The sequence below is a fragment of the Mytilus edulis genome, chromosome 4 (assembly GCF_963676685.1).
Source record: "Mytilus edulis chromosome 4, xbMytEdul2.2, whole genome shotgun sequence".
Lineage (NCBI taxonomy): Eukaryota > Metazoa > Mollusca > Bivalvia > Mytilida > Mytilidae > Mytilus > Mytilus edulis.
In genome coordinates, this window is record NC_092347.1 from 88,023,519 (window position 1) to 88,044,225 (window position 20,707).

Genomic DNA, 20,707 nt, shown 5'->3' on the forward strand with positions numbered 1-20,707 from the left:
TAACCTGTCCAGCAGCATAGTCTGGTGTATAGGATACTGTTACTTACTGATGGGGCAGGATTAACCAGTCCAGCAGCATAGTCTGGTGTATAGGTTACTGTTACTTACTGATGGGGCAGGATTTACCAGTCCAGCAGCATAGTCTGGTGTATAGGATACTGTTACTTACTGATGGGGCAGGATTAACCAGTCCAGCAGCATAGTCTGGTGTATAGGATACTGTTACGTACTGATGGGGCAGGATTAACCAGTCCAGCAGCATAGTCTGGTGTATAGGTAACTGTTACGTACTGATGGGGCAGGATTAACCAGTCCAGCAGCATAGTCTGGTGTATAGGTTACTGTTACTTACTGATGGGGCAGGATTTACCAGTCCAGCAGCATAGTCTGGTGTATAGGTTACTGTTACTTACTGATGGGGCAGGATTTACCAGTCCAGCAGCATAGTCTGGTGTATAGGTAACTGTTACTTACTGATGGCACAGGATTTACCAGTCCAGCAGCATAGTCTGGTGTATAGGTTACTGTTACTTACTGATGGGGCAGGATTAACCAGTCCAGCAGCATAGTCTGGTGTATAGGTTACTGTTACTTACTGATGGGGCAGGATTAACCAGTCCAGCAGCATAGTCTGGTGTATAGGTTGCTGTTACTTACTGATGGGGCAGGATTAACCAGTCCAGCAGCATAGTCTGGTGTATAGGTTGCTGTTACTTACTGATGGGGCAGGATTAACCAGTCCAGCAGCATAGTCTGGTGTATAGGTAACTGTTACTTACTGATGGGGCATTATTTACCAGTCCAGCAGCATAGTCTGGTGTATAGGTAACTGTTACTTACTGATGGGGCAGGATTAACCAGTCCAGCAGCATAGTCTGGTGTATAGGATACTGTTACTTACTGATGGGGCAGGATTTACCAGTCCAGCAGCATAGTCTGGTGTATAGGTAACTGTTACTTACTGATGGGGCAGGATTTACCAGTCCAGCAGCATAGTCTGGTGTATAGGATACTGTTACTTACTGATGGGGCAGGATTAACCAGTCCAGCAGCATAGTCTGGTGTATAGGATACTGTTACTTACTGATGGCGCAGGATTAACCAGTCCAGCAGCATAGTCTGGTGTATAGGATACTGTTACTTACTGATGGGGCAGGATTAACCAGTCCAGCAGCATAGTCTGGTGTAAAGGTTACTGTTACTTACTGATGGGGCAGGATTTACCAGTCCAGCAGCATAGTCTGGTGTATAGGTAACTGTTACTTACTGATGGGGCAGGATTTACCAGTCCAGCAGCATAGTCTGGTGTATAGGATACTGTTACTTACTGATGGGGCAGGATTAACCAGTCCAGCAGCATAGTCTGGTGTATACAGGGTTTCCCCTGGATCAATTATTTTTTTCGCCACCTCTTTCGCCAAAACAATATAATTTTCGCCACTTTATTATTAATTTTTCGCCAAGTAACACAAATGTATTTTTCTTTTAAAAATTTCCTTTTTTTCATACCCCCTCCCCCTAAATAAGAAGTGGATTTTACAACAAAACAAAACATTTTATCACTTGAAATTGATTCATCGTGTAAGGTGTAGACCCTATCATTAGGGTTACTGTCATGCCAACCTTTTGGATAGATTTCTTCATAACGACAGTTTTCTTTTCTATACCATCGTAAATAAGTAAAACTATATATTTGAAACACGTGTGTCACTGAAACGACTTTAAAGTACCCACTCAAATCAATTATCTATATGAAAGTTAAATGATAAAGTTTTAAATCAGAGACCTTTCTTGCTTTTGATCATTTTTCGTCATAACAACAGTTTTCTTTTGTGGATTATCATTAAAAGAAGGAGAGGAAGCGTAAAAATTTTACTTCAAACACGTGCGTCGCGAAGTGGTTAATAAATCTCTTTTGTGACATGTGATAGAAGCCATTTAACCATATCATTTTGTCATATCATACAATCAACACCTTTATTGATTAGTCCTTTGATGTCTATAGCTATAAATGCAATCAGCTGATTATTGATTTTCTGTCAAAATCTTAACGAGTTCAAGGTGAATTCCGAGTATTGTCTGATCGGTAAAGTCAGAGAAACCCGAAAAAAGTAAATAAACAAGAAGGCTGAAAATAAATCGATATATATATATTTCTTTCGCCAAATTCTTTCGCCAATGACGAATTTTAATCGCCACAATTATTATTTTTTCGCAAATTGCGAAAATGGCGACCGCCAGCGGAAACCCTGGGTGTATAGGTAACTGTTACTTACTGATAGGGCAGGATTTACCAGTCCAGCAGCATAGTCTGGTGTATAGGATACTGTTACTTACTGATGGGGCAGGATTTACCAGTCCAGCAGCATATTCTGGTGTATAGGATACTGTTACTTACTGATGGGGCAGGATTTACCAGTCCAGCAGCATAGTCTGGTGTATAGGATACTGTTACTTACTGATGGGGCAGGATTAACCTGTCCAGCAGCATAGTCTGGTGTATAGGATACTGTTACTTACTGATGGGGCAGGATTAACCAGTCCAGCAGCATAGTCTGGTGTATAGGTTACTGTTACTTACTGATGGGGCAGGATTTACCAGTCCAGCAGCATAGTCTGGTGTATAGGTTACTGTTACTTACTGATGGGGCAGGATTTACCAGTCCAGCAGCATAGTCTGGTGTATAGGTTACTGTTACTTACTGATGGGGCAGGATTTACCAGTCCAGCAGCATAGTCTGGTGTATAGGTAACTGTTACTTACTGATGGCACAGGATTTACCAGTCCAGCAGCATAGTCTGGTGTATAGGTTACTGTTACTTACTGATGGGGCAGGATTAACCAGTCCAGCAGCATAGTCTGGTGTATAGGTTGCTGTTACTTACTGATGGGGCAGGATTAACCAGTCCAGCAGCATAGTCTGGTGTATAGGTTGCTGTTACTTACTGATGGGGCAGGATTAACCAGTCCAGCAGCATAGTCTGGTGTATAGGTTGCTGTTACTTACTGATGGGGCAGGATTAACCAGTCCAGCAGCATAGTCTGGTGTATAGGTAACTGTTACTTACTGATGGGGCAGGATTTACCAGTCCAGCAGCATAGTCTGGTGTATAGGTTACTGTTACTTACTGATGGGGCAGGATTTACCAGTCCAGCAGCATAGTCTGGTGTATAGGTTACTATTACTTACTGATGGGGCAGGATTTACCAGTCCAGCAGCATAGTCTGGTGTTTAGGTTACTGTTTCTTACTGATGGGGCAGGATTTACCAGTCCAGCAGCATAGTCTGGTGTATAGGTTACTGTTTCTTACTGATGGGGCAGGATTAACCAGTCCAGCAGCATAGTCTGGTGTATAGGATACTGTTACTTACTGATGGGGCAGGATTAACCAGTCCAGCAGCATAGTCTGGTGTATAGGTTGCTGTTACTTACTGATGGGGCAGGATTAACCAGTCCAGCAGCATAGTCTGGTGTATAGGTTACTGTTACTTACTGATGGGGCAGGATTAACCAGTCCAGCAGCATAGTCTGGTGTATAGGTTGCTGTTACTTACTGATGGGGCAGGATTAACCAGTCCAGCAGCATAGTCTGGTGTATAGGTTGCTGTTACTTACTGATGGGGCAAGATTTACCAGTCCAGCAGCATAGTCTGGTGTATAGGTAACTGTTACTTACTGATGGGGCAGGATTAACCAGTCCAGCAGCATAGTCTGGTGTATAGGTTACTGTTTCTTACTGATTGGGCAGGATTTACCAGTCCAGCAGCATAGTCTGGTGTATAGGATACTGTTACTTACTGATGGGGCAGGATTTACCAGTCCAGCAGCATAGTCTGGTGTATAGGATACTGTTACTTACTGATGGGGCAGGATTAACCAGTCCAGCAGCATAGTCTGGTGTATAGGATACTGTTACTTACTGATGGGGCAGGATTAACCAGTCCAGCAGCATAGTCTGGTGTATAGGATACTGTTTCTTACTGATGGGGCAGGATTAACCAGTCCAGCAGCATAGTCTGTTGTATAGGTTACTGTTACTTACTGATGGGGCAAGATTTACCAGTCCAGCAGCATAGTCTGGTGTATAGGTAACTGTTACTTACTGATGGGGCAGGATTAACCAGTCCAGCAGCATAGTCTGTTGTATAGGTTACTGTTACTTACTGATGGGGCAAGATTTACCAGTCCAGCAGCATAGTCTGTTGTATAGGTTACTGTTACTTACTGATGGCGCAGGATTAACCAGTCCAGCAGCATAGTCTGGTGTATAGGATACTGTTACTTACTGATGGGGCAGGATTAACCAGTCCAGCAGCATAGTCTGGTGTATAGGTTACTGTTTCTTACTGATGGGGCAGGATTAACCAGTCCAGCAGCATAGTCTGGTGTATAGGTAACTGTTACTTACTGATGGGGCAGGATTAACCAGTCCAGCAGCATAGTCTGGTGTATAGATAACTGTTACTTACTGATGGGGCAGGATTTACCAGTCCAGCAGCATAGTCTGGTGTATAGGTTACTGTTACTTACTGATGGGGCAGGATTAACCAGTCCAGCAGCATAGTCTGGTGTATAGGTTACTGTTACTTACTGATGGGGCAGGATTAACCAGTCCAGCAGCATAGTCTGGTGTCTAGGATACTGTTACTTACTGATGGGGCAGGATTAACCAGTCCAGCAGCATAGTCTGGTGTATAGGTTACTGTTACTTACTGATGGGGCAGGATTAACCAGTCCAGCAGCATAGTCTGGTGTATAGGTTACTGTTACTTACTGATGGGGCAGGATTAACCAGTCCAGCAGCATAGTCTGGTGTATAGGTTGCTGTTACTTACTGATGGGGCAGGATTAACCAGTCCAGCAGCATAGTCTGGTGTATAGGTAACTGTTACTTACTGATGGGGCAGGATTTACCAGTCCAGCAGCATAGTCTGGTGTATAGGTTACTGTTACTTACTGATGGGGCAGGATTTACCAGTCCAGCAGCATAGTCTGGTGTATAGGTTACTATTACTTACTGATGGGGCAGGATTTACCAGTCCAGCAGCATAGTCTGGTGTATAGGTTGCTGTTACTTACTGATGGGGCAGGATTAACCAGTCCAGCAGCATAGTCTGGTGTATAGGTTACTGTTACTTACTGATGGGGCAGGATTAACCAGTCCAGCAGCATAGTCTGGTGTATAGGTTGCTGTTACTTACTGATGGGGCAGGATTAACCAGTCCAGCAGCATAGTCTGGTGTATAGGTTGCTGTTACTTACTGATGGGGCAAGATTTACCAGTCCAGCAGCATAGTCTGGTGTATAGGTAACTGTTACTTACTGATGGGGCAGGATTAACCAGTCCAGCAGCATAGTCTGGTGTATAGGTTACTGTTTCTTACTGATTGGGCAGGATTTACCAGTCCAGCAGCATAGTCTGGTGTATAGGATACTGTTACTTACTGATGGGGCAGGATTTACCAGTCCAGCAGCATAGTCTGGTGTATAGGATACTGTTACTTACTGATGGGGCAGGATTAACCAGTCCAGCAGCATAGTCTGGTGTATAGGATACTGTTACTTACTGATGGGGCAGGATTAACCAGTCCAGCAGCATAGTCTGGTGTATAGGATACTGTTTCTTACTGATGGGGCAGGATTAACCAGTCCAGCAGCATAGTCTGTTGTATAGGTTACTGTTACTTACTGATGGGGCAAGATTTACCAGTCCAGCAGCATAGTCTGGTGTATAGGTAACTGTTACTTACTGATGGGGCAGGATTAACCAGTCCAGCAGCATAGTCTGTTGTATAGGTTACTGTTACTTACTGATGGGGCAAGATTTACCAGTCCAGCAGCATAGTCTGTTGTATAGGTTACTGTTACTTACTGATGGCGCAGGATTAACCAGTCCAGCAGCATAGTCTGGTGTATAGGATACTGTTACTTACTGATGGGGCAGGATTAACCAGTCCAGCAGCATAGTCTGGTGTATAGGTTACTGTTTCTTACTGATGGGGCAGGATTAACCAGTCCAGCAGCATAGTCTGGTGTATAGGTAACTGTTACTTACTGATGGGGCAGGATTAACCAGTCCAGCAGCATAGTCTGGTGTATAGATAACTGTTACTTACTGATGGGGCAGGATTTACCAGTCCAGCAGCATAGTCTGGTGTATAGGTTACTGTTACTTACTGATGGGGCAGGATTAACCAGTCCAGCAGCATAGTCTGGTGTATAGGTTACTGTTACTTACTGATGGGGCAGGATTAACCAGTCCAGCAGCATAGTCTGGTGTCTAGGATACTGTTACTTACTGATGGGGCAGGATTAACCAGTCCAGCAGCATAGTCTGGTGTATAGGTTACTGTTACTTACTGATGGGGCAGGATTAACCAGTCCAGCAGCATAGTCTGGTGTATAGGTTACTGTTACTTACTGATGGGGCAGGATTAACCAGTCCAGCAGCATAGTCTGGTGTATAGGTTGCTGTTACTTACTGATGGGGCAGGATTAACCAGTCCAGCAGCATAGTCTGGTGTATAGGTAACTGTTACTTACTGATGGGGCAGGATTTACCAGTCCAGCAGCATAGTCTGGTGTATAGGTTACTGTTACTTACTGATGGGGCAGGATTTACCAGTCCAGCAGCATAGTCTGGTGTATAGGTTACTATTACTTACTGATGGGGCAGGATTTACCAGTCCAGCAGCATAGTCTGGTGTTTAGGTTACTGTTTCTTACTGATGGGGCAGGATTTACCAGTCCAGCAGCATAGTCTGGTGTATAGGTTACTGTTTCTTACTGATGGGGCAGGATTAACCAGTCCAGCAGCATAGTCTGGTGTAAAGGTTACTGTTACTTACTGATGGGGCAGGATTAACCAGTCCAGCAGCATAGTCTGGTGTATAGGTAACTGTTACTTACTGATGGGGCAGGATTAACCAGTCCAGCAGCATAGTCTGGTGTATAGGTTACTGTTTCTTACTGATTGGGCAGGATTTACCAGTCCAGCAGCATAGTCTGGTGTATAGGATACTGTTACTTACTGATGGGGCAGGATTAACCAGTCCAGCAGCATAGTCTGGTGTATAGGATACTGTTACTTACTGATGGGGCAGGATTAACCAGTCCAGCAGCATAGTCTGGTGTATAGGTTACTGTTTCTTACTGATTGGGCAGGATTTACCAGTCCAGCAGCATAGTCTGGTGTATAGGATACTGTTACTTACTGATGGGGCAGGATTAACCAGTCCAGCAGCATAGTCTGTTGTATAGGTTACTGTTACTTACTGATGGGGCAAGATTTACCAGTCCAGCAGCATAGTCTGGTGTATAGGTAACTGTTACTTACTGATGGGGCAGGATTAACCAGTCCAGCAGCATAGTCTGTTGTATAGGTTACTGTTACTTACTGATGGGGCAGGATTTACCAGTCCAGCAGCATAGTCTGGTGTATAGGTTACTGTTGTTGCAGCGGCTTGTTCAGCAGCAGCAGCTGCAGCCTCCTTTTCTTTCTTAGCTATCTCTGCAGCCTCCATTTCTGTAAGAAATCAAGACCAATAAAATCAAAATCATCACATGTATTTTTTTACATGACTACATCCAGGGTTTAAAGTTGTTGCCATTATCACATTTTACGATAAATATTATGGTGAAATTTTTTTACACAAATATCATATAAAGTGCAGGTCGTCCACCTACCGGTAGTTTGTATTTTTTTTGTGTTTCTCTTAATTTCCTCTGAACTCAGTCAACACTGCTTTTTAATAACAAGAGTGCACACGCTGAAATGTCTCGCCTTCTATACTAATCATTGATATTATGTTGATAGTCCTAAGTATAAAGCTAAGCTTTATTACAACTGTCACATAAACTTAACATTAACCAAGATAACTAAACAAAGACCAATGAACCTTGAAAAAGAGGTCCAGGTCAGATGAACCATGCCAGGCAGACAGGTACAGCTAACAATGCTTCTTTACAACATATATAGTTGACACATTACTTATAGTTTAAGAAAAATAGACCAAAACACAAAAACTTAACACTGTGCAATGAACCGTGAAAATGAGGTCATGGTTAAATAAAACCTGCTCGACTGACATAAAGATCATAAAATATTTCCATACACCAAATATAGTTGACCTATGGCATATATAGCATTAGATAAAAAGACCAAAACTCAAAAACTTAACTTTGACCACTGAACCATGAAAATGAGGTCAAGGTCACATGACATCTGCCCGCTAGACATGTACACTTAACAATCATTCCATACAACAAATATAGTAGACCTATTGCATATGGTATGAGAAAAACAGACCAAAACACAAAAATTTAACTATAACCACTGAACCATGAAAATGAGGTCAAGGTCAGATGACACCTGCCAGTTGGACATGTACACCTTACAGTCCTTCCATACACCGAATATACTAGCCCTATTGCTTATAGTATCTGAGATATGGACTTGACCACCAAAACTTAACCTTGTTCACTGATCCATGAAATGAGGTCGAGGTCAAGTGAAAATTGTCTGACAGACACGAGGACCTTGCAAGGTACGCACATATCAAATATAGTTATCCTATTACTTATAATAAGAGAGAATTCAACATTACAAAAAATTTGAACTTTTTTTTCAAGTGGTCACTGAACCATGAAAATGAGGTCAAGGACATTGGACATGTGACTGATGGAAACTTCGTAACATGAAGCATCTATATACAAAGTATGAAGCATCCAGGTCTTCCACCTTTTAAAATATAAAGCTTTTAAGAAGTGAGCTAACGCCGCTGCCGTAGCCGCCGCCGCCGCCGCCGGATCACTATCCCTATGTCGAGCTTTCTGCAACAAAAGTTGCAGGCTCGACAAAAATCATCACACATTCTGATTTTCAGACAGAAAATCAATGATCATCTAATTGTTAAAAGGTACAAGTATTTGATAGCGTTCAGCTATAAGCAAAAATCTAAGGCTTCAACTACCGAGTTCTATTTTTAAGAAACTGTACAGTGTTTGAAATAGGTAATTTTCTTGACCGGAAGCTTCATTTGAACGGTAGAGGATCTTTTGTATCTTCCTAAAATGTTTTGGAATCAGAATTTAAAGTGAATATAAAATAAAATGTATGTGTGTTGAATAAATTGTTTATTTTGCATCCAATTAATGCGTCTTTATTTTTTTACAATCCATGGCCAAATCAAAAAATATAATATATTTAAAAAAAAAAGTGTTTTACAATCATTTTAACTCATTTCACCTTTTCTGCCAGTTTCAAATAAATATAGGCTCCATGAGAACTATTAGCTTTTGTGCACTCTTTTTAAATGTCTAAGGATAAGATTTTTCTTAGAGATTGGCAACTATTCTCTTCAACAATTAATAAAGATAGTTCATTTTGTTCTTTTTTCCAATAATATCAAAACTATTGAAATGATGATTGTACAACTGTTTACCTGCAATTTTCCTCCTTCTCTTTGCCTCTTTTGCACCAAGTGGTAATTCTTCCATGTCAAGTAACTATACAATAAACAATAAATCTTATCAACAAATGACTTATATTTGTGCAATAGTCCTGCACTAGTCTGGTTAATATTACCTATGAATTGGCATGCATATAAGTGTATAACTGATCACAAAAACACTTACACATATAAAAGTCATCTCACAATCTGCTGACTAATATAAACATTGAAGAAATGTCTGACAAAAAAATATTCATTTTATTAAAAAGTTCAAACTATGAATTTACAAGGATGTCTGCAAGATCCTAAAAGCAACTCGTCACTATCAAGTTGTTATCCAAATATGAAGTAATTCTGTTCATTAGTACAGGACAAACTGATGGAAATATTTAGTTAATTCAACGCATTGTTAATTCCGATTATCGGTAATTCGTTTATTTTCCCTTTGATCTTACTGCCTAATATTTCCGAGTATCAACGTACTGGCTGTATCACTGAAAATATTAGGCAATACATTGTGTGACGTCATAATTACCGATAAACAGAATAATAGGTAGTTTCCTTTATGATACTGACTATATCATGTGGAATATCTTAACTCGCCCTAACGGCCTCGTCTAGATATTCCACATAATATAGTCAGTATCAAAAACGAAACTACCTATTATTCTATATGTATCAGCACACTTATAATGAAAGTGTTTGACATTTTTGAAAATAAGCTTAAAAAGGAAATAGATATTTCCAAATTTTTATCCTAAAATGCAAATTTTGAGGATTTACTAAGCGTATATTAATGAGTATGGTTTACAGTGAAAAATTTATAGAAAAATACTTTTTACGTATTGTATTTAAACACTAGTCTATTAATGAAGACTGTATGTCAGTTTTTTTTTGTGGTTTTGGTATGCTGTCTGTTTGATGAATACCACACAACCAATTCAATTCATATATAGACTTAAAATGAAAAAAGGATTTTTTTTTTGTACCTACTGACACTGCAGATTGTTCTACTTTATCGAAACAAATTCAAACCAGATGCTCCGCAGGGCACAGCTTTATACGATTTTTTGCGGTCTTATAAAAAGTCCTTGTTGTTATAACTTCTATTTTCAGAAAATTATTTCGATTATAAACCTCTGTTAGTATGTTGATAACTCATAATTTATACGTCTTTAACAGACATATGCAGCATATTCTTTTTAACCAAGGAAGTATATCTATTTGTAGTTTTGGTAATTTTGTTATGCAACAAGGCTACCAAAATCACAAATTGGTAAAAATGAAGTCTATAGACATTTTCAATAAGTCTTACATTTAGCATTTTATGTCTTCTGAACTCTGTAAGACAAACAGAGTGAATACTTTGGTGTGACGACAGACATAATCAACTCTTTTCAGTGACGACAGATAATGTTGAGCACTCAACTCTTCTTTGACAGAATACTTCACTTTTATGGAATAATGCCATTTCTGTATAAAATATTTCAGTCAAATATTCAAAATCCTGTATTTTTTCTGAACTCTTAAAATCCATTTTGCTCAGCACTTATGAATCCATTAATATTATAAAGGTTTGTCATTTAGAATTTAAGATTTACAATCAATCTTTTTTTTCCTTCATGTATGATAAATTAAAGTTTTTAACCCAAGTCTTCTAATATATATATGCCTTGCTTCTCTAAATTGGATTTCTTTATTCAATATCCAGTTATAGTTATAAATATAATCCATCGTTTAAATGAAGAATATAGACTTCTTTTGATGGCACTGAAAGACACCAAAAACATCTAAAATTACACAAAGATCACTCTCACCTTTATACCAACATCTTTGCGTGTTGATGTAGGCCTGGCTATAGGTGCTGTGGATGTAGGAATGACTCTGCTTGGACCAGAAGTTCCTGGTGATCGAAACCCACTAGATGGTGGGGTCCTATTTGGCAGTCCTTTAAGTGGTGCTAAATATGTCCAAATTATATATGATGAATTTATATAAATCAAATCAAATGCAGTCAGTAAATAGTACTTAATACCATATATACATTGTATATACATTGTGTAATAAAGAGGTATTTATAGACAAAGCCAAAATCTTTCCAAACAATACTAATTTAATTAATCCTATAACATGTAAAACTTTAATTCCCCCCCCCCCTCAATTATCTGAAAAAACTTCCAAATAAAAATGTATACTGCATCTAGTTTATGTTTTATTTGACAATGCTCTGTCTTACAGTTAGAATTATTTGAAGTGATGGCCACACATGACACTGACCAGTGGCCGTAAAGATCAACTTTGTCTAAAAGAATTGCAACCTTTGCTTTAGGAAAATTATGGAAATTTATGAACTGGAAATTTACATTAAAAAAAAGTATCGTAATGCATTATGCAAATACCAAAGCACTGGGCAGGTGGTACCCTCAGAGACTGATAAAAAAGATAAGTGATGCCTTTGCTCACAATTTCACAAAACACAAAGTTGGAAAATCCTTACACACTGTTTAACACCAAGATAGTTTCATACATACTTGCATCATCCATTTTCTTAGCAAAACTTCTGACTTTCAGTGGCAAACTACTGCTTGGATTATTTTTTTTACTGCTGGCAACTTCTGTGGCTGTAACAAATAATGTTCATTTTAAGTTATATATATTTATATATACATGTACCTATATCTGTGACACAACATATATGTTTTTAATATCTAAATATTCAACTAACAATAATGTGTCCATAGTACTTGAATGTCCCATCTGCACTATCATTTTCTATGTTCAGTGGACAGTGAACTTGGGGTCAACAGTCGGAAAGCAAGCCCTTAGAAACGACCGTTGTTGCTACTTTCTTAATACAACAATGGGACTGATATTAAAACCCGCCATTCTGAAATTGCGTTAATTTCGTGGATTTTTTTTTTGGCGCCAATTTGGAAGTTTATCTTTTTTTCAGTTTCCTACTTGCCATTAGGGTCTGAAATAGATTTATTTCGATTTGTTGAGCATGGAGTTTATTATCAAAAGGAAAAAAAAAATCTCAAACATGTCAAATTGGCCGTGTTTTAACGATCCCGTAATGCCGTTGATCGTCGTAAAATTATTTTCTTCTATTTTTCACAGATTAACAAAGACTATATACTATACAAACAATTAATAATACGTATCTCAAATTTTTAAAAAATCATAAAGTATAACGTTCTATTACCCCTTGGGAAACCCCGTTTGAACTAAATTCCAAAAGAAAGACATTTTTTGACATTGTAGTTTTTCGGTCTTACACATCGATGTCACCTGGCATCTGAACACAGTCAATGTACACACATTTAGTATGTTTGTTTGAAAAATTAATGGCGGAATCAGCTGTGAATATTTGACTGGATTAATTATTCTCTTTAAGTCAGTGAAATGTATGACTTAACTAGGTAAACCAAGGTAAGGAAATCTTATACTGTCTTTGCACAACCTTAACTGCTTTAGATGCACTGACATAAAACACATTCGTTGTTTAAAATAATACTTTTTTTTTGTGATAAAGGAATCCTGTAAAAGTAAATGAGAAAGTATTGTCCTAAATTTCAACTTAGGCAGCCAACAACCATTTGATTTTCTGTAGGGGGTGGTGGCTTTTGATTGTTTTGAAGAAGAAAAAGTTTGTTTCCAATTTTTGGATAAAAAATAATTTGTTTTTGACTCTGAGAAAAAAAAAATGTTTGTTTTACCCTCAGCTGCCATTAAATGAAATGCTAAAATTGAAAGAGAAGAATTGGTTGCTGCCTTCAAACAATCTCTTTCAGAGTATCATTTTAATCAATCTTATTCAAAGCATTATCATACTGACATGAACAGAAGTGTGACTTAATTTTGACTTGTGATCTAAAACATAATTGTTGACTTAGCCCCCAGAAACTGCTCTGAAATACTTTTATATAAATGTAAAAATGCATAGTTTTTTTAATGTTAGATCTATTATTATTTTTTTCAAATAGAAAAATAGAAAAAGAAAAATATTACTAAGTCTATTTTTTTCTTATTTATTTTCAAGTTCATGACCAGCACCATTTATTTATTGGTTTAGTGTGTTATTTTTATAATTTGAGTCCATTCATTAGAACTATAACTTGCATGAAATCAATGAGACAACATGGTTATATTTAGATTGTTCATACAAAGGATTGCAAACTAATTTTCCTTTTATAAATTTAAAATTATGAAGATTTTACATTCAGAATACTTTCATTATGATCTCTTTTATGTTTAAATGAAAAAGGTAGGACCAACTTGCAAGTGTCAGTAATGAAAAGGAATTCCTCTTTTTTATCATTTTAATACTGTCTTGATCCATTATTCATGAATATTTAGACTACCCCTTGTATAAATTGAGTAGACATTTATTTCTGTGTTAAAATAATTTGGTTGCAGCAGTAAAAATACTTACCAAAACATGAATATTAAATTAACTCTTGGAATATTAAATTAATATTAAATTATTAACCCTATTATGGCACATAGGGACACATAGGGCCTATTTCACAGGGACTGAGTTCTGAAAAGTGATAAAATGTGTTTCTCTATTTTTTGGCACATGTTTACAGTATCAAAATATATTTAATAAGATAATTTTTAATAATATCCACTTGTAAATAACAGCATATATTGCTTGATATAACAATAGTTTGTTCATGATAGTGTCAAACAAAGGGACGTAACTCGTGAATTACCGTCGGCCCCGCTTCGTCAGAAATATCGACACATCTAACTGGCACATTTGCGTATCTTAGCATATCAACTGGCACAAATTTGACACATCATAGTCCAAGTTATGTTACATAACATAATTTTAATTCAGCATAGCTTCCCGAGAAGTTAAGAAAGAAAATTACGATTTTAATTTTTTGTCACCAATTTTTTTTGTCAACATGTACACCTTGACTTTGAAGACACATTTTGAGAGAAAAAAATGAGTTTAATCCATAATTGAGTTGAGTAATATATTTCTTATATACTCAAGAATGTTCACTTAAAAGGAAATTAGTTTTAATTCATGCAAAAAACTACAAATTTCAAAAATGAACTTCACTTTTTTTGGTAAAAAAATGCCCATATATGGTAATCACATGACGTCCATTGTTGCTTTAAGAAATGGGGTAAAACCGGGGTCAGCTTTCCGACTGCAAAAGTCTAATTTGGCATTAAAATCAGAAAGATTATATCATAAGGAACATGTGTACTTACTAAATTTCAAGTTGATTGGACTTTAACATCATCAAAAAAAAAGCTTTAACCTGACTCAGGACAAAACAACTAATTGACAAACATAATAAAAACATAGATGTATAATTGATAACAAATGTTCAGCGGGCAAGTTCAAGGTTGTGCAAAATTGGGAATTGGCTGAGTCTTTTACTATTTGTCATTGGATTGATGTCAGAATATGCATATACTTCACATCTTCATTTATCCATATTACTGTTTAAACTGTTCAAATTGCTAATTAGTTAATTGCTAATTAGTTAAACAACTGTTCATTTGAGAAATTTGAAGGTTTATCATTATAAACCAGTTCACAAACATCTAACCTTAATATAAAGTTATGAAATAAAAGATGTAGGTATATCTCATTCAGACCTACCCCCAAAAGAACAGCATAAACAAAATAGACCCTGTATTTTATCTGTATGTTCTTCTGTTTGTATGCTATATATAGCTACTAGCTATAAAGTCTTAACCATGTTTACAGAAAATACCAATTTTAACATCTTTGATTTAAACCCAACAATGACCTATGACCTCCTGCACTGGGGTTGGCTCATAATCGTGAGACCAAACTGCTGAAGAATACAGAAAGCAATTTTTGACAAGTGGCATAATGTTTCTAGATATCCTTTAGTTGTGTATTCATTTTCATGGAACGTGGGTATGAGTGAATCATGAATTCAAAAGTTTCAGATCGAACAAAATAAAAATTGCCAAATTATTTTTGAAAACCATGACCTCAAGTATATTTTCAAATACAATTTTTACTGAATTCATAAAATTGGTACCCATGGAAATAAATAAATCCATAGTATCACTATGATTTAAAGATGCAAACTTAAAGAACTGTGTTATACTTACATTTTTGCAGTAGTTCAGCTCTAAGAATTGCAGATTTAGGTTTTCTCTTCAAGGCAAAATGTTTAATAGGTTGTGGCTGCTGTCCTGTAGCTGCAATCAATGCTGTTTTGTTCAGAAACTGACATTCCAATGGTAACATCCGTGCTCCAGCTGCTTTCTTTACTGCAATTAATTCAAAAAATTATGATTTAAATAAAGTGCACCATATTTTAAAATGAACATTGTCATGCTACTCTGCTTGTTGTAAATTTTAATAATAGTGTGTGTGCTTTTGTGATGAAGACCTTTTAAAAAGACTTGCTTGATCATGAAAGATAAGTCAAATGAAAAATAACTGGGTTTATGGTTTCCCTATTTACTCTTACATTTGATATGTTGGCCTCAACATTTTTATTGCAACCTTTGATAGCTGTGGCTTATTGTAGAAATAAGAAATATTTACCTATATACTAAAAAGTATTAAAGTTAAATCAGCAAAATAAAATAATATTAAAACAGACATCATCATCGATACAATTGTCATATGAGAGGTAAACCATACCAGCTTTATTTAAGTCTGAAGTCATTTCTGAAAAGATTCCATTATCTTCCAGATCTAGATTTAATGTTCCCATGGATGGAAATGTCTTGAGAATTTCACCAATCATGGACACCCACTGGTCAGTGTCATGTGTGGCCATCAAAAGTATTTCTTCCAGATCAGCTCTCCACTGAAAACATGCAAATATAGTATATAGAATTTATTGAATGTTTAGTAACAGAATCTTTAAATATTCGTACTAATAAAATTCTTTTGAATTGTAATGTGAATGTGAATAAGATAAAGAAATCAAGTTCAAAGGTTTGCAATACATATCTAACCAAAAAGTCATGTTTGATAGCTCTCATTTTAACTTAAATGTAGAAAATATTCAGCAGTTAGCTCACTTGGACAAATTCATTCTAGTTTTTTAGGCCTTAACAGTCATTACAGTTTTAATGCAGTATAACTTTTTGCCCGTTGACTGCAATAACAAAAAGACTAATCATAATATTAATGACTTCAATGATGAACAATATCAGATATAAGAATAAATATTTTAATTTGGTTAACAAAATAACTGAAGAATAATTATAAAGCAAAAAAACATGAACAGCTGAAAACCTATGTTCAATTTACCAAAATTTTCACCTTGACTACTGAAAACTGTTAAATATATATAACTTACATGACTTATACATGAATTAAAATATTTTTTTTTCTTTCGGAAATAGATTTTGTATAATTATCTTTCTCAATATTTTCACCATGAATATTGGCGTTTTTGGCATTTATATACAGTTTTTAATGGGATTAGTCCAAGGCCGTAGCTACCCTTGAGGCAAGTGAGGCAATTGCCTCACTAAAATTTCGACGCTGATATTTTTTATACATATAAATATAATAGTCATTTGTTGTTCTGTTTCAACCTTAATTTCTATAACTTCATCATTTCTTTTAAACTATTCTTCCTGGATATAACTCAGCATCTCAACGGGTGATGTTTCTCGATTACATTAACCTAATAACGATAATCATCATGGATCTTTAGTTAAAAACAGGCTCTTGCAGAAAAAGGAAAAGCGACACTGAAGGAAAAGAAGGAATAATTCTAGTAAACTATTTTTTTTAACAAGAGTCTGAGTATTGCTTAGAACTTCATTAGAACAATCAAAAAACGATAAGTAGACTTTCTCTGTTTCACCAACTTTTGACTAATTAAGTACTGGGCATCGCAAGGGGGCAGTCCTGTCTGTGTATTCATTTCACGAACTTTAAACTTTCTCTTTACAGATAAATGAAATATAAATAATATGAAACATAAGCATAGATTAGTTTTTAGCCATGTTTCTTTAACCTTAAAAATTGAAAGAATATCCCATATTTCAATTTGATATTATTGAGGAATGGTAGATCCTTTAACACAGGATTTTGTCTTTACTTAATATTCGGGACTATGGAATTTCGTTTCTTTATATTTGGGGTTTCGGAATCGGACACCCCAAACCCTCACTCCTAAATTTATAGATTCTGGAACTAAAAGACCACCAACTATTTCCAGAAATAATTTGAAATTACGGAACTACATGTACAAACGTCAAAAACTCCATTCCAATTCCCCTGTACCCATATATACTTACTCTATAGATAGAATCATATACGTGTATCTTATCTCATTCTATCCCTAGTTTGTCTACTCTTTGTCAGCATAAAAGCGAGTTTAATATTTTGTAACTGCGACTGTATGATGGTTCTTACAGGAAAGCTTACAGGAAAGCCTTTTGCAAACAAAACTGTTGCTACCGATTTGCTGATGGAGAAGGATTTGGAAGAAGACATTTATCATTGTGTTGATGATGATGTGCTACCTTTAGAAATACAGACTGCCCTGAAACAACTGAAAACTTGGAAAAGAGCATTCATGAGTGGCGCGAGATTGTGCGGTCTTGAAAATTTGGTGTTAATAAAAGTCTTAAAAAATGAAAAATTTATATAAAGTGTCCAAATTCACAACATTATCAAACTCTCTAAAAATGCCTAGAATGCAGGATTTTGCACCTATCATTTCATACCCTCCAAAAAAAATTTTCGCCTCGCTTCTCTCGGCTCAATTATTTTGCCTCACTAAAATAAGATGCCTAGCTACAGCCTTGTTAGTCATAAATTGATGGTATGTCATGTTTGTAAGACTTAATCTAAGGCAAATGATTGTGTCATGCATGCAAATTTTCACTTTTCCTTCTACTTGAAAATATTAGTACTAAAAGGTTGTGAGCAAAAAGTCAATTTAATGACCATGTGGACAGCAAGATACATGTATGATATATATCCAAGTGTTGAAGAAATTTTCAAATACATAAAAACCATTTCCTCAAGTTTAGCTATTCAATTGTTTAGTTTTGGTTTTATTTTTTACTGTCTGCATATAAACTTAGACATACACATGTATGTAAAATAATATAACATCACTTTATAAATTGTTATAATGTACATGTTTTTTCTTGATATTTAACAGATAAACAACAAAAATTTAAAAAAAAATCAAATCAACAAATATTCTTACCTCCATTTGGCATTTGGAATGTTTGGAATATCTCTACCAATTTATATATCATGTATATAATTCATATATCATTTGCATATGTCATGTGTATGTAAACAATGTATAGAAATAACATGCAATAAACTGTTGGATGCTTCTGTTGTATTATTTAACTTTAAGATCTATATATTGTAACTGTTCCAGACCATATGTCGATATGAGTATTTGGACCGTATACGTATACTCGTACGGTCCAACCATACGTGTATGGTCGGACCCTATGAGTATACACGTATGGTCCAGTTTGAGCTGACCATACATGTTATGGATTATATTGGTTAAATTTAAACAAATGTTTATCACAATCTCAATTTTTAGTTTTACAAATTTTTATTATTACAAATAGATTGATAAAATGAACAAAGGAACAATTGAAATTAAATATTTGTTCAATTTTATATCTGAATCCTATTTTGGTACTCTTGCCCAAGGTGACACTTGCTATTGTCCTCCCAAATTATGTTTACTTCCGATATCTTCAATTTCAATGATCATAATTCAATTAATGTATTACTGATCTATATAAGCTTATAAATACAAGAGATTAACAGATTTAATTATTGTGAATTTTTTATATAGTTAAAATATAAAGTTTTTATTTCAATTACAATAGAACTTTTTTATAACAATTTGAGAGTTAAGTTATGTTGATCTGTTAAATGCATTTGTATCTAATTAATTTGACCAACTTCTTGATATTAGTCAGACACGTACGGTATGACCATATGAGTATTTTGAAAAAGTACGCATACGGTCCAGACCGTACACGTACGGTCCAAATACTCTGGAACATAACTACTTTATAATCATACACATGTAATAATATATATTTTATACTTTTATTGAAGATAAATGACATTTGATGAAAAAAATCAATTACTGTTTAAAAATGTACAACTGTTAAATATATATCCTGTTTCTAATTCTATGTAGTGCTTGTCTAATTTGGACAGTCACAGAATCCCTTATCACAGCCACACAAAAATATAGTTTGCCTTTCGAAAATTTTAAAAACATAACGTGACGGTACCTAAATTGCACCTATTTTGACAGTTTTTTCACCTACGTTTTTTTATGATAAAGACGCGACAATAATGTCCATTCTGTGTTTATTTTGAAGCTGTATCCTTCTTTATTATAAAGGTATACCTATTCGATTTTTAATCCATATGGAATCATAGAAAAATTGGTCTAAACTGACCTCCAAACCATCAATGATTCTGAAATGAGGAGTACCCAAATTGCATCTATGCTTAAATTCGCATCGTCAAAAGTCGAATAACAGAGCTTTTGTTTAATTTCCTCAAATATTTTGAACAATCGGATATAAATCCATGCTTACTCTTCATTTTTTTTTAAAATGGGTACTTGTAACATATTGTATTTGATCATTTTAAAAAGATGATGTTTTGATGACGTCGCATAGCGACGTTTCAGTACATTTTGCTTTTTCAGTAAACACTTCATCTATTGATAAATACTGTGAACATTTTGTGCATATCTAAATATTTTTACCTATGTTGAAAGATGTGCATAGTATCAAATCATAAAAATACAAATTGTGTAGTCTCTAGGAAATCTTGTAAGATGTCTGCTGCTATTTTTGCTAAATAGGTGCAATTTGGGTACTCGTTGCAATTTGCGTACCGTTTCATTAGAGATTTACCATGTCTCTAGAACCAATGCATTTGTCACATACAATAACGAGCCAAAATGCAAAAAAATATCCATTTACATTGCAAACTTATAATTTAACCTTGGTTTAAATTCCTTTATTTACAATCCTTATAACAAGTTCAAGAATGTCAAGACAATCACGTTTTTTTAGTAGTTTTTTTATAAAACATCACTACTATAAAAGTGCAATAAAGTAATTTCATAAAGTTATAAAAGGTATATATATGAAAGTCATATGCATCAAAATATAATTTTATTACATGAAACATGGCCGAATTGAAGTATAATTGTTTAGTACATATGAAAGAATTAAGCAACATAACTATAGAAAATTTAAAT

The 20,707-nt window shown here is 35.6% G+C and overlaps 1 protein-coding gene across 2 annotated transcripts in view; it reads right to left on the reverse strand.

The window, feature by feature from the left end:
• Positions 1 to 20,707, reverse strand: part of LOC139520922 (negative elongation factor A-like) — a 32,576-nt gene that overhangs the window by 9,366 nt on the left and 2,503 nt on the right. The window contains exons 2-8 of one of the 2 annotated variants that reach the window (XM_071314005.1): positions 18,653 to 18,685; positions 16,111 to 16,279; positions 15,570 to 15,731; positions 11,987 to 12,076; positions 11,273 to 11,415; positions 9,447 to 9,510; positions 7,401 to 7,528 (exon numbers count right to left, since the gene is read on the reverse strand). In XM_071314005.1, coding sequence (XP_071170106.1) covers positions 7,401 to 7,528; positions 9,447 to 9,510; positions 11,273 to 11,415; positions 11,987 to 12,076; positions 15,570 to 15,731; positions 16,111 to 16,279; positions 18,653 to 18,685 — 789 coding nt within the window. The remainder of the gene's footprint in view (positions 1 to 7,400; positions 7,529 to 9,446; positions 9,511 to 11,272; positions 11,416 to 11,986; positions 12,077 to 15,569; positions 15,732 to 16,110; positions 16,280 to 18,652; positions 18,686 to 20,707) is intronic. The other variant, XM_071314006.1, reaches the window with a different exon arrangement.